This window comes from Cucurbita maxima, unplaced genomic scaffold, assembly GCF_002738345.1.
Source record: "Cucurbita maxima cultivar Rimu unplaced genomic scaffold, Cmax_1.0 Cma_Scf00017, whole genome shotgun sequence".
NCBI classification, from domain to species: Eukaryota; Viridiplantae; Streptophyta; class Magnoliopsida; order Cucurbitales; family Cucurbitaceae; genus Cucurbita; species Cucurbita maxima.
The window spans coordinates 3,210,279-3,223,097 of NW_019272033.1; the positions used below are offsets into that span (position 1 = coordinate 3,210,279).

Below are 12,819 nucleotides of genomic sequence, written 5' to 3' on the forward strand. Positions count from 1 at the left end.
GGGGGGGGGGGGGGGGGGGGGGGGGGGGGGGGGGGGGGGGGGGGGGGGGGGGGGGGGGGGGGGGGGGGGGGGGGGGGGGGGGGGGGGGGGGGGGTGGTTCATCTATAGCGCGTGGAGCTTGAAAGAACATTGACTGATTCACAAAGGGATGAGTTTGAGGACATGCTTCGGGCACTGACACTAGAAAGGAGTCAGATAAAGGAAGCAATGGGGTTCGCATTGGATAATGCTGATGCAGCTGGAGAGGTAGCTATGATATTAAGGCGATAATTGAACTGCATGTGAAGAAATACAGATTGTCTTAGTTATCCTTTTCGAAACTAATATTGCCAATACTACACTAAAGATGTTAAAGCCTACCCATTTGTATTATGCGTAGGCTTTTCCTTCTGCTTCTTAGATCATCAATTACAACTTCTTAGGCTGTTCGTTTCTGTTGTTAAGGGTGATTGATTTATGATTGTTCTCAGTTTTATTATTTTCATTGTTCCTCTTCCATATAGTTTTATCGTGTAAGAATACTTTTCATAGCTTATTTTGTGATCTTGTACAGTGTACGGAAAGTAAGTTTTTTTTTTTTTTGTCCTTGTCCCTTTATCTCCTTTGTGTCAACTTTTCCATGATCTGCGGAATGTCTGTATTTCTATGTTAAGTTCCACAGGCATTTCCTCACTTCGTTGATATAGTTAATGTTTTAAATTGCAGATAGTTGAAGTTCTAACAGAATCTTTAACGCTTAGAGAAACTCCTATTCCAACCAAAGTTGCTAGGTTGATGCTTGTGTCTGATATCCTTCATAACAGTAGTGCTCCCGTTAAGAATGCATCTGCATACCGTACTAAATTTGAAGCAACATTACCTGACATCATGGAGAGCTTCAATGATCTATATCGTAGCATAACAGGGAGAATTACGGCAGAGGCCCTCAAGGTAGAATCATTTATTTTTTCACCTATAGCTTCTGGAGACCAACATATGTTTTTTTCTACACGCGCTAATTTGGTTATACTCATCTCTGATTTTGCAGGAACGAGTGCTGAAATTATTGCAAGTATGGTCAGATTGGTTTCTGTTCTCAGATGCTTATGTGAATGGATTGCGAGCCACGTTCCTTCGCTTAGGAAACTCTGGTGTGACCTCCTTTCATTCATTATGTGGCGATGCCCCAGAGATTGAACGGCAGGCCAATTGTGAAGAGTTAGGAGATGGGAGCAAAATCAATCAAGATGCTGAATTGGCAATGGGCAAAGGAGGAGCTATGAAGGAGTTAATGAATCTTCCCTTCGGAGAATTGGAAAGAAGGTGTAGGCATAATGGGTTGTCTCTTGTTGGTGGTAGAGAAATGATGGTTGCACGTTTGCTAAGTCTTGAAGAGGCAGAAAAACAGAGTGGATATGAACTTGATGAAGACTTAAAATATAGTAATTCTCGTACTGTAAGATATTCAAGTAGTTCAAAGGAAACTAAGTTTGAACGAAATCCAGCCGAAATTTCTGGTTGGAACCATTTTGGAGACGACGAGGCAAATTTCCAGAGGATGGGTTCTGTACCTATGGCTCAAACTCTTTCAATTCCACAGCCTGAACTAAAAAGTTTCACCAAGTCAGGGAAAAATGATCCCGTTCTGCCGGCCTCTAAATGGGCTAGGGAGGATGATGAAAGTGACAATGAGCAAAAAGGAGGTCCTAGGGGTCTCGGGTTGAGCTATTCATCTTCAGGAAGTGAAAATGCAGGAGATGGTCTCAGTAAATCTGATGAGATGGAGATTACTACGGAAGCAAGTGTCCTTATGCAGCCTGATAGTGGGTTGAATGAAGAGCAGAGGTATATAGTCTACTTCTAAACCTGACAATTTCTTTCTTTTTTCAAGATTAAAACTGTTGCCTTGTTGGCCCTGCTGGCCATTTGTTCCTCTTTAGATAAATTTATTTGAATTTGGCATGTGCGTAATTATATAGAATCTGTTAATTTATGCACATCTAAAATGGAGTTTTAAGAATCTTATTGTATTTTGCTTGTTCAACTGAATTTATTATGACAGACAAAAGTTAAGGCGTGTTGAGGCGGCTTTGATAGAATATCGTGAATCTTTGGAGGAACGAGGCATCAAAAGTGTAGAGGAAATAGAGAGGAGAGTTTTGATTTATCGAAAACAACTAGAATCTGAATATGGAATGTCAGATTCCAATCAGGCTGCATCAAGGAAGAGTAAGTGGTACTTCATTAACTTTTTGGACAGAAGATTCTAGAATTGTTCTAAATTCATGTATGATCTGATCTTTTTGTGACTTTACTTTTTAGTGAGATTAATAATCTTCTAGTATTTAGTTTATTAGTTTATTACATGTTTATTTACTTCAGTTTCTTATCAGTAAATATTGGGGGGAAACTGCACTTTTTTACTCAATTTGGAATCAGTTTGGGCCAAGAGTCAGGATAGGATCCGTTATGTTCGTTGCGATTACATTCACTTCCTATCCTTGAATGATGCATTTGGGAAATCTTTACGTGATCACATTCCTTTTTTTGTCTGTCAACATATTTTCTCTCTTGAACTTTTTGAGATATCATCCTTATTTTTTCCCACGATCTTGTATGCCTCAAAGAAAGTTAAATGCTTAATGAATCTTGTTGATGTCTTTACTGATTCCAAATCGACCTTGTGGTTGTAACTATGGGATCGACATTTCTTCATTGTTAAATTACTAGTTTGAGTTTCTTGTTGGCCTATATACTCAAAATCCTTTTCCTCTGTACCTGTTCAGAGAGGAGGGATAGAGCAGATGATAGCCATGATTCATCAAGGAAGCTGCAGCGTAGCCAGAGCCATAGTGATAGCCCAGTACGAAAGTCATCCAACCGAGATAGGGACAGAGAAAATGACATTGACAGGGAGCGAGAAAGATCACGAGACAGGGACCGCGAAAAGAGTGGAAGCAGAGAAAGGGATGACCACGACCGAGATAGAGGTAAAGAAAGAGATAGGGATAGAAGAAGACGAGCAAAATGAGAATTCTTCCTATCACATTATGCTAATCAGAGTGTTTAAACGAAAACTGGGGGCCGTCTCTCACAATCAAGAGATGCGAAACTTTTAGCCAGATCAGTTGTCGAGATCGTAATTTTTGTTTCCAGTTCATGTTTTAAGGAAAAACATGGTATGAACGTTGTGGAGGGGAATTTTGCTGGTCATGTGTATGGTAAAGATGTTAATTGATAGGCAGTAATGTTCCCCATTGAAGCCAAAATTCCCATGATCATGTTTGTATTAAATATTACGTTTGTATCAGAACATTTTCTTTACCATTCCTTATAAACCCCTCTTTCTTAAACAGAATCATTTGAAACGACCATTTATCTCTATTTTATTCAATGAATTTATAATAGAAACATGAAAGAGAAGAAGATATTTAATGCTATAGCTAATCTACACCGTTGAAGTATAAGAAGATTCATAAATATGTCTTTAAATGAAAGTAGACTTTTTATTTCATTTTTATGATTATCTTAAATTTTGTAGTACAAGATATCTTCTATAAACCAAATCTAAGATCTTGTATAAGGTATTCAAAGGATCTTAGAACATTTCCAACCACAAAGAACAGAAGTGGAAGAGGAATAAGTTGATATTTCACTGTTCTTATGATCCTCTAATTAAGTAGTTTACAAAATTTTGATGCAACATGAGTGGAATATGCAAACCTTTTGCTTGCTTGCTTGCTTCGTATCTTATCTACAAACATCAAAAAGCTTCTTTCTGGTTATCTATGTTTATGCCATTGACAAGGGAAACCAGTTCAATGTTATCAGCTTCTTCACAAGTCTCATTATCGACGTCCGATCTTGGAAGTTCGGTTAGAAGAATCGAAGAATTCGGATCACCCCTAGGCACCAAAAACAACATGCAAAGGGGAGTGAGTCTCAAGAAATTCCTTATCAAAATGGCTAGCCATAGATTACTGAATTTCGTTCGAGTAACTTTAAGGATATGGAGTAGGAAACCGCCACCCCATGATGCTGAAAGAAGTCCAACGTTGTCGATCGACATAAGCAAAGCAAAGAACGTGCCCTCAATGCCTCTGGGGCAAAGCTTGGAGCTGAGGACTAGAAGAGGCATCCATTTTAGCCTGTTAATAAGCTGATGAACACTCTCATCTATCACAATGAAGAAGTAATCTGGCATTCCAATTTTTAAGTTCAAACGTAAAACCAGCAAGAAATCTAGCATCCCAGATAAACTGTAAATCATCTGAGTCCAAAAAAGCAAGTCTCTGAACTGATGGTCCTTGAGAACATATTGATACAATAAAGCTCCAAAAAGGGACCCAACTGAACCGATTGAGAAAATGAAACCAACATTTTCCTGCAATGAAATGAACAGAGTAGAAAAAAGTTCTAATGGCTGCAAGACATGAATCATATGCATAGTGTTCTCATCTTGGAAATATACATACCTGAGAGAATTTTGGACCATTTTTGGAGTCTGTGTACCAATAAAACAGTCCCTCATTGATGTCAAGGCACAATGCAAGAGATAGATACATATAGAGACATGGCCTCCAGACGTTCGGGCTCTTTAACGTCGTCCACATAGCCTTCCCAGCACCGACAAACTTTTCGTTGACCTGATCGATTCCCGACAATGAAGTAAGAACCAAAGCAAGGGAAGAAGACATTACACATAACAGATGCTATAGAATACCTGTCTGTAATTGAAGTCTGGCATATGGGGTTCATTGAGTATCATTCCAACCAAAAAGACAAGCCCCGCAGGTATTGCTAACAAACCATACACTCCCTAACAGAGAAACGAAAGAATCAAAGCCTCGATATTATGTAAGTATGAAGCAGAAGAGAGTTTAGATAATAGAGGACCTTAGAGCCTATCAGATGAACAAGGATACCGCTAATAGAGAACCCGAGTAATGCTCCGATCGAAGAACTCAAAGCGCACAAGCTTTGCAAATCAGCTGCAAGGGTCGGATGAATGCTACTGTTCTGTGCTACACATGCATCTATGGTGACATCTGCTATGGCTACACCAGCACTTCCAGCTGTTAACAACAAAATCGCTAGTAGGAGATGCAGCTTCTGGTGTAAGGCTAATGAAAGCAAGGAGATAACACCAAGAAGACCTGGAATAGAGAAGAAATATGTAGAGAAATTACGGTCATCACTCACGTTCAACGTTCAACCTATCTACAACTTCAGATGCACCTCGTGTAACATCTCAAGCCCACCGGTAACAGATATTGTCCTCTTTAGACTTTCCCTTTTGGGCTTCTCCTCAAAGTTTCTAAAACGCGTCTGCTAGGGAGAGGTTTCCACACCCTTATAAAAAATGCTTTGTTCCCCTCTTCAATCGATGTGGGATCTCACAAGGGAACCCTAAGAGAGCCACCGACTCTAATTACTGTTCATGTATGATCAAAGCATTCAAAGAAAAAGACTTTAAGCATGGAAACAGTTGTTGGCATGGAAGCCCACCACTAGCAGATACTATCCTTTTTGGACTTTTCCTTTCGAGCTTCCCCTCAAGGTTTCTAAAACACGCCTGCTAGGGAGAAGTTTCCACACCCTCTATAAAAAATGCTTCGTTCCTTCTCCAACCGATGTGGGATCTCACAAGGGAACCCTAAAAAAACCGCCGACTCTAACTAGTGTCCATATACGATCAAAGCATTCAAAGAAAAGATTCTAAGGATGGAAACCACAGTAAACAATTTATGTTGGCAATTGATGTAATAGCCCAAACCCACTGCTAGCAGATATTATTCTCTTTGGGCTTTACCTTTCAGGCTTCCCCTCAAGGTTTTAAAATGCGTCTGCTAGGGAGAGGTTTTCACACTCTTACAAAGAATGTTTCGTTCTCCTCTCCAACTGACATGGGATTCAATTGATCTCAGAGATTCGATATAAAACAATATTAATTCAATGCACACATTCAAACAACAAGCCCCACTTAGTTCATTCTTAGCTTAACATTTAGTATTTTGTTGAATCAAAGCATAAATGCAAGGGGGGATCAACAAAACACCGCATATAACTTTACCTGCAAACACAAAGTAAGGCCGCCGATGGTATCCAAGAACAGGGACTAAGTCAGTGAAAAGACCCCAAATAGGCTTAACCATCCATGGAATTGAGGTAATGCCAGAATAAACCTGTGCTTCAGAAGGCTGCACTTTCTGAACATCCTTCATGTAGTACTCGGTGGCGACACGGTTAAGTGCACCGCCCAATCCTTGACTAATCCCATAAACAATCACTACTCCAAATACAAAACTCCAATGCATTTCAGAAACAAGTGCTTTGAACCAATAAACCGCCGTGCCAATAGAGACACTAGACTCTTTCTGGAGTTCATCTTCTTCCAAATCTTCATCAAAGACATTAAACTTATCTTCCTCCACCATCAATCTAGGCAAAAGTATAACCAGTTCAGAAAAACAGAGTTTCCTGAACTGATCAAATCGCAACCAGTTCCTAGAAAAACCGTTTCCTAAGCTTCAAAATCAAACGGATGAAGAACTCACTCTAATAAATTTGAAATGCCCCAAATGGGTTCATCTCGAAACTACCCACCATTGATAGCAAATCAAAAGCTCCAAAAACAGAAACAAAAGCAATCAATCGCAAGAATCTGATCTGGGTGGAAGAAGAAATGATACAAAACTTCAGAATAGATGGGAAAAAATGTGTTCTAAGTGAAGAAGCTGAGATATCTTCTTCCTAGAGGTGGTTTGACCAACCAGAACTTAAACGAAAAGGGGGGAAAACCCTTTTCAGATCTAGTTCTTTACAGCTATAATCCTTTCCTATTCAACGAAAAAAGGGTAATTAAAGACGAGATTCACAAGGGAAGCAGCCAAAGAACTTGAAGAACAAAACTTAGACAATTAAAGCATCAATGGCTCAATGGGGCCAGAGATTCGACGTAGGTACACCCTTTTGGGTGAGAAGGAACGTCAGGACAAAGAATTCAATAAAACTCAAAGAGCTAGGGGTTTTGTAGAAGAGACACGTGGCGCACTCTTAATGGTTCCGTGAAAGTGGGGACAAGGCAAGGGAATGCTGATTTTGTAATGGCGGGGAGAGAGAATTTGTTTTTTTTTTTTTTTAATCTCTCTTTTTGTCTAAACGCAGTGTTTAAAGGTTGGTTGGCTCTCTGTCCTACGCAAATCTCACGCTCAATTTGCGATGCCGTCATTTCAAATATTTTATTATTTAATTACTTAATATTTTCTGAGGGATCTTTATTCCGCCCACCAACCCCACAGTTATTTTAAATTTTTCATTTTTTCATTTTTCATTTTTATTTTTATCTAAATTTGGATTAAATTGTTAACTAATAAATGTTCAATAAATTGTTTAAATATTAATTCCTCAACAAAAATTTAATTATTCTTTGAATATTCAAAATTACATATTTAGACTTTAAAGATAATTATTAAAATTCATGAATTAACACATTTGAAAGTTTAGGGTTTCATTAAACATAAAATTCAGATTCTGACAAATAGAAGTCTATTCCATACATGGTGAATGACAAGATTATACCATGCATATTTTTTTGTATTTTTCAATTTTAGAGTATTATTTTTACGTTTTTAAGTTATATTTAATTAGTGGATGGACACGAGAGTTACCTATTATAAGTCATGAGTTTGTTCCTTTGCATTTCCTATGTATGATGATCATTTAAGTAATCTTGTTTAGAATTGGGCATTTTTTTGATAGGGGATAGGGTGGTTTTCTTTGGAAATGGAAGATTCTATCGGGTTTTATCAATTTGAAAATTCTTTCTTAATTAGTTAAAAGAATGAAATTAGCTGATATTATGACAATACTAGGTAGCATAGATATCATTATGGGAGAAGTTAGATCGTTAAAATGATAATTGATACATCACAAGTCCAAGATATCAATTATTTTTCGAGATTGGAATTCTTAAACGAAGTCTATGGAATTCTAGGGTGCTTGTCCCTATTTTGACTACTGTATCGAGAATCACAAGCTTTAGTAGATGGCACAAAACTACTTTTTAAAGGAAATCTGCTTCCATCTAGAGGTGATACGCATTTATTTAGTATCGGACCATCCATAGCAGTCATAGACCATCAAGATAATCCGTTCCAAATCTTTTCTTTGGGCGGATTCTTACTGCAATGAATATTTAGGCTAAATTATTTTTAAAAAATTAATAAATAAATAAAAAAAACCTAATGTTCCTCAATTTTTTTTAATAAAAAGAAACTTCTGAACTTTTAAAAAGTTTGGTTCTAGTATTGACAAAATTCCACGGTGGACATAATAAATCTGACTGGGCATCTGTATTACGTGGAAAAAAGTTGGAAAATCTGGGCAAATAGTTGTAAAAAAAAAAAAATATTGGAAAAATCTGGATGGTCACCTAAATGAGTGAATATTCTTGTTCTTATCACTGATACTCAAACATCAAAGCGGAAAGAAATCAATATATTAAATGACCATGAAAACAAGAGCTCTATGGCTATCAAAAACACCATATACTTCGACAGTTCTATCTTTAGTTTTCTCTTCAAATGCATTCTTCAGGAGGTAGGTGAGTTTGATCGTATAGGTGTAGATGATTGGGGAGGAGAACGAAACATTCTTTATAAAAGTGTGAAAATTCTTCCTTAGCAAATGCGTTTTACAAACCTTGAGGGAAAATCTGAAAAGGAAAGCCCAAAGAGGACAATATCTACTGGTGGTGGAATTGGTCTGCTACAAATGGTATCAAAGCCAAACACCGGGCGATTTGCTAACGAGGATTTTGGGCTCCGAAGGGGGATGGATTGTGAGATCCTACATCGGTTGGGGAGGAGAACGAAACATTATTTATAAAAGTGTGGAAACCTCTCTCTAGTAGGTGCGTTTTAACAACCTTGAGGGGAAGTCGGAAATGAAAAGCCTAAAGAATACAATATTTATTAGCGGTGAGCTTAGGCTATTACAAGATTCAAGAGGAGGAGTATTAACTTAATCCAATCAACTCATGGTAGCAACTACATCGAACAGAACGAATTCCAAGCCTATGTTTTGAAGGTGGGTGGGGAAGACTATGGTACAACCCATCGTTCTAGCTAGTTGGGAGTGGGCTTCCCTTCCCTCACCTCTGGCTGGCCTACTAAAAAAAGCTTTCTTTGATTAAGATTGCTGCAGCTCTAGCCATCTAGGGTGGGATTTAGGGTTGAGAAGAAACTAGTTTGATAGAGAGGTTGAAAGTTGGATAGCAAGACCTTGAAATCTGGAAGCTTCTGGTTCCTCCCAAGCAAGTCCACCTACCTCGAGCCGAATAATAAGAGCCCCGAGACCTACCTAGAGCCAAATAATAAGAGCCCCGAGACATCTTTGACAATGATTAAGCTAGTTTGAGAAGGAAACGAGCCAAGGAAAGTGAAGTTTTTTCGTTTGGTCCCTTACATAATGAAGTTTAAATGTCCAAGACAAAGTGGGAACAAGGACTCCTCATTTGATCATCCCTCTTCAAGTTTATTGTCTATGTTTCAAGAAGGAAGCCTTGAACCACTAATTTATCCATTTTGATTTTGGCGTCTACGGGTCATTCCTTCATGGGAAAAAAAGGCTTATCATGGTGCTATGTAAATGATATTACAAGCTGCCTTTCAGAGCTCCTCACTAGGGGTAACTTTCTTGACAAGTGTGTGTTATGATTTTAAAGATGTGCCAGTAGAGCCCTTTTATAGTCTATTTCAACGAAAAGAAACTACAGACTTCATCCATGAACAACAATGTGATAACAGTCTAAGCCCACCACTAGTAGGTATTGTCCGCTTTGGCTCATTACGTATCGCCATCTACTAGGGAGAGGTTTCCACACTCTTATAAGGAATGCTTTGTTATCCTCTCCAACTGACGTGGGATCTCACAATCCACCCCCTTTTGGGAATCCAACGTTCTCGCTGGCACACTGTCCAGTGTCTGGCTTTGATATCATTTGTAACAGTCCAAGCCCACCACTAGTAGATATTGTCCGCTTTGGATCGTTACACATCGCAGTCAGCCTCAAGGTTTTAAAACGCGTCTACTAAGGAGAGGTTTCTACACACTTATAAGGAATGTTTTGTTCTCCTCTTCAACCGAGGTGAGTTCTCACAAATGTATACGGAAATCCTCATTCTTAGCCTATGCTACCTATCCTCCTTACCCCTTCCATTACCCACAACGAAGTACGGCTGTTCCCTATAGAAATGGAACTCCCCTGTATGAGCAATCCTAAAAGCCCCAATCATTCAAACTCAGGATAAACGCAGACAAACATAAATTGAATTGTGAAACAAAAGAAAACCTAACCAGAAAACAATAAAGAACAACAACAGTCTGCACAGAGATCCTTCCTACCACCAGCATATTCCGTTGATAAAATGAAGAAATGAATCTATTCTAGAATCAGTGACTCCAAACCATAAGAAACCATATGATAATCCATAATAAACAGAGCTGATATAAGTAGGCAAGTTCTTATTTCACTAAGCAGTTCATACTGATACCAATCCGTCATGGAAGATCCTTATTCGACCAAGAACAACAAGTTTACAGTCATTTTAACAATCTCATCTTCAGAGATGAGCATATTATCGAACAGCAATTCATTAAAGACTTCTGAACAATAAGATATATCAGAATGCTCGGAAATAACACGAAATTTCAACAGAAACCACACAGCGAAACACATAAACTTGTCCCACACAATCTAAGATGTTTAAGAAACAACGCGACCAACAATAGGGTACTTAGCTTCAAATTTCTTCTCCCAGTCGTTGAGAACACCGATCTCTTTCTCGGAGAGGCCTTCGAGCGAAGAATTGATGTCCTCCTCATTCTTGGTCATCTTGGCCAGAGCTCTGCTTGCGTCCTTGCCAGCGAACATGGCGTAGGCGCCACCGGGGCCGTAGAAAGAAACGCCTGTTGTGACGTCGAAGATGCGGCCCTTCAAAGCCACATAGATGGGCTTCGATGGGTCGGTGCCATTGTAGGCGATCAGCTGCTGAGGTGTGAGCTCCATTAGCTTGGGTGAATTGATCAGAATCAAGGTCGGTCACTTGAATCGAAATGGAGAACTCCGCCGCCTTTTATTTGATCTTCAATGGAAGGAATCAAAGCTAAGACATTTTGGATATACCCCATCATGGGCCAATAGAATTGTTATCACTAAAGAAAATTTAATTTGACGTAAGTAATCCAAAATTTTGACCTGTAATATGACCTACTTTCCAAAATTAAGGAACTATAAAACCTTGTGCTCGTGTATCTAGAAATGTATATTTTACCCATCCCGAAGATGGGTTTCTACAGGAAATTTGGAAAGGAGTGGGAGAACATGAAGATGAAGATTCTTCGAAAGAACACGACTCCCCACAATGGTATGATATTGTCCACTTTGAGCATAAGCTCTCCTAGATTAGCTCTCATGGATTTGCTTGCATAAGCTCTCCTAGATTAGCTCTCATGGATTTGCTTGCATAAGCTCTCCTAGATTAGCTCTCATGGATTTGCTTGCATAAGCTCTCCTAGATTAGCTCTCATGGATTTGCTTTGGGCTCCCCAAAAGGCTTCATACCAATGGAGAGTGTATTGCTTTGATTATAAACCCATGACTATTCCCTAAATTAACCAATGTGGGACTTTCATCATCCAATATTGCTCATGAAAGTAGGAACTCGGTTGGGGTTCTTAGCCTCGACTTTATTTAATTAATATATAAATATTTACAATGTGAGTTGGATTTTTCATTTTATTTAATTATTCTCTCTTTGGAGCGGAACGGAGACTTAAAATGGGCCTTATGTTACACTTTGGAGGCCTAACAGAGTCCATGATCTAAAGCCCAGAAAGATTTTGATTCGATCCAGCCCAGTGAATTGAGCACTGGGTCGAGCCATGGCAGTAGGATTTGGCTCCAATGATGCCGCGCTCTTCATCTCTCCCACATAGAGGCTCATACAATCTCGCGCGAGGAGGCAATGGCGAACGACGAAGAGAGAGTTCTGGAGCACCAGCTAGAGGTTCAATTGCATGAGCAGAGAGAATCTCTCGCCGCCTTGCAAGATGCCTTAGCCTCCGATGCCTCCAATCCGGAGCTTCTCGAGGTACGTTCTTTTGTCCAATATGAATTTCCGTTTGGCTTTGAGAATATTCATGAGAGGAATGCGTGATCGCCTCTTATTGAATTTGATTATTATTTTTGAAGTTTTGAAGACCTCTGCTTGTTGATTTATTTGAATATAATCTGTTGATGTCAAGGTTCATGATGAGCTTGTCCAAGCAATTAAAGATGCCGAGGAAGGGCTGCTTCACCTTAAGCGTTCTAGATTACTAAGAGAAGCAGATTTGGTGTTGTGTGGTCGTGATAGTAACGCAGCGGAGGATGTTAAGGTGGAGCCTCTTCATTCTACGGACGTCGAACCTGAATCACCAGAGGATCAGAGTTTCGTCGTTGGATCGAAATGCAGATTTCGGCACACTGATGGACGTTGGTATGACGGTGAAATTGTTGGATTGGATGGTTCTAATTCTGCGAAAATTTCTTTCCTCACTCCTACAACTGAAAATATGTTGGTAAGCAATCTGGGACTCTATTCGTCGGCTTTTGCGAAACTGTTAGTTCTAATTTCAAACCACTCCTCATTTTGTCTTTTGGATTGTATTTATGCACATATTATTTTGACTTGAATTTACCGTTTTCTGTCTGATTGTGGCTGTCTCGGTCTTCTCTTTTTTTTTTTTTTTTTTTTTTTTTTTTTTTTTTTTTTTTTTTTTTTTTTTTTTTTTTTT

At 39.0% G+C, this 12,819-nt stretch overlaps 4 protein-coding genes and 1 long non-coding RNA gene across 9 annotated transcripts in view; 2 read left to right on the forward strand and 3 right to left on the reverse strand.

Annotated features, from left to right (window-relative positions):
• LOC111491876 (protein RRC1-like) overlaps positions 1–3,317 on the forward strand; it is a 17,258-nt gene extending 13,941 nt beyond the window's left edge. For 2 of the 4 annotated variants that reach the window (XM_023140947.1, XM_023140946.1), the window contains exons 14-18: positions 109–246; positions 706–930; positions 1,028–1,824; positions 2,042–2,208; positions 2,766–3,010. In XM_023140947.1, the coding sequence (XP_022996715.1) occupies positions 109–246; positions 706–930; positions 1,028–1,824; positions 2,042–2,208; positions 2,766–3,010 (1,572 nt within the window). Of the gene's footprint in view, positions 1–108; positions 247–705; positions 931–1,027; positions 1,825–2,041; positions 2,209–2,765 lie in introns of all 4 variants that reach the window. The other 2 variants (XM_023140945.1, XM_023140948.1) reach the window with 1 other exon arrangement.
• A 147-nt stretch (positions 3,318–3,464) lies between these two features.
• LOC111492461 (probable folate-biopterin transporter 2) lies at positions 3,465–7,053 on the reverse strand. 2 transcript variants are annotated; one of them, XM_023141803.1, is made up of 6 exons: positions 6,166–6,326; positions 6,053–6,076; positions 4,876–5,135; positions 4,703–4,798; positions 4,455–4,625; positions 3,465–4,363 (listed from the first exon to the last, which is right to left on the reverse strand). In XM_023141803.1, the coding sequence occupies exons 1-6, from the start codon at positions 6,194–6,196 to the stop codon at positions 3,743–3,745; spliced, it is 1,203 nt and encodes a 400-aa protein (XP_022997571.1). In that variant the 5' UTR covers positions 6,197–6,326; the 3' UTR covers positions 3,465–3,742. The 2 variants fall into 2 exon arrangements, with proteins under 2 accessions (XP_022997571.1, XP_022997570.1); XM_023141802.1 differs by having other exon boundaries at positions 6,053–7,053.
• Positions 7,054–9,061: 2,008 nt separating this feature from the next.
• LOC111492467 lies at positions 9,062–9,596 on the reverse strand. The gene is made up of 2 exons (XR_002719871.1): positions 9,372–9,596; positions 9,062–9,338 (listed from the first exon to the last, which is right to left on the reverse strand). It is a non-coding gene; the product is annotated as an uncharacterized LOC111492467 (long non-coding RNA).
• An 887-nt stretch (positions 9,597–10,483) lies between these two features.
• LOC111492464 (probable steroid-binding protein 3) lies at positions 10,484–11,169 on the reverse strand. Its single transcript, XM_023141806.1, has one exon. The coding sequence runs from the start codon at positions 11,048–11,050 to the stop codon at positions 10,748–10,750; it is 303 nt and encodes a 100-aa protein (XP_022997574.1). The 5' UTR covers positions 11,051–11,169; the 3' UTR covers positions 10,484–10,747.
• An 810-nt stretch (positions 11,170–11,979) lies between these two features.
• LOC111492462 (zinc finger CCCH domain-containing protein 22-like) overlaps positions 11,980–12,819 on the forward strand; it is a 3,845-nt gene continuing 3,005 nt past the window's right edge. The window contains exons 1-2 of the mRNA XM_023141804.1: positions 11,980–12,134; positions 12,289–12,603. Coding sequence (XP_022997572.1) covers positions 12,009–12,134; positions 12,289–12,603 — 441 coding nt within the window. The 5' untranslated portion in view covers positions 11,980–12,008. The remainder of the gene's footprint in view (positions 12,135–12,288; positions 12,604–12,819) is intronic.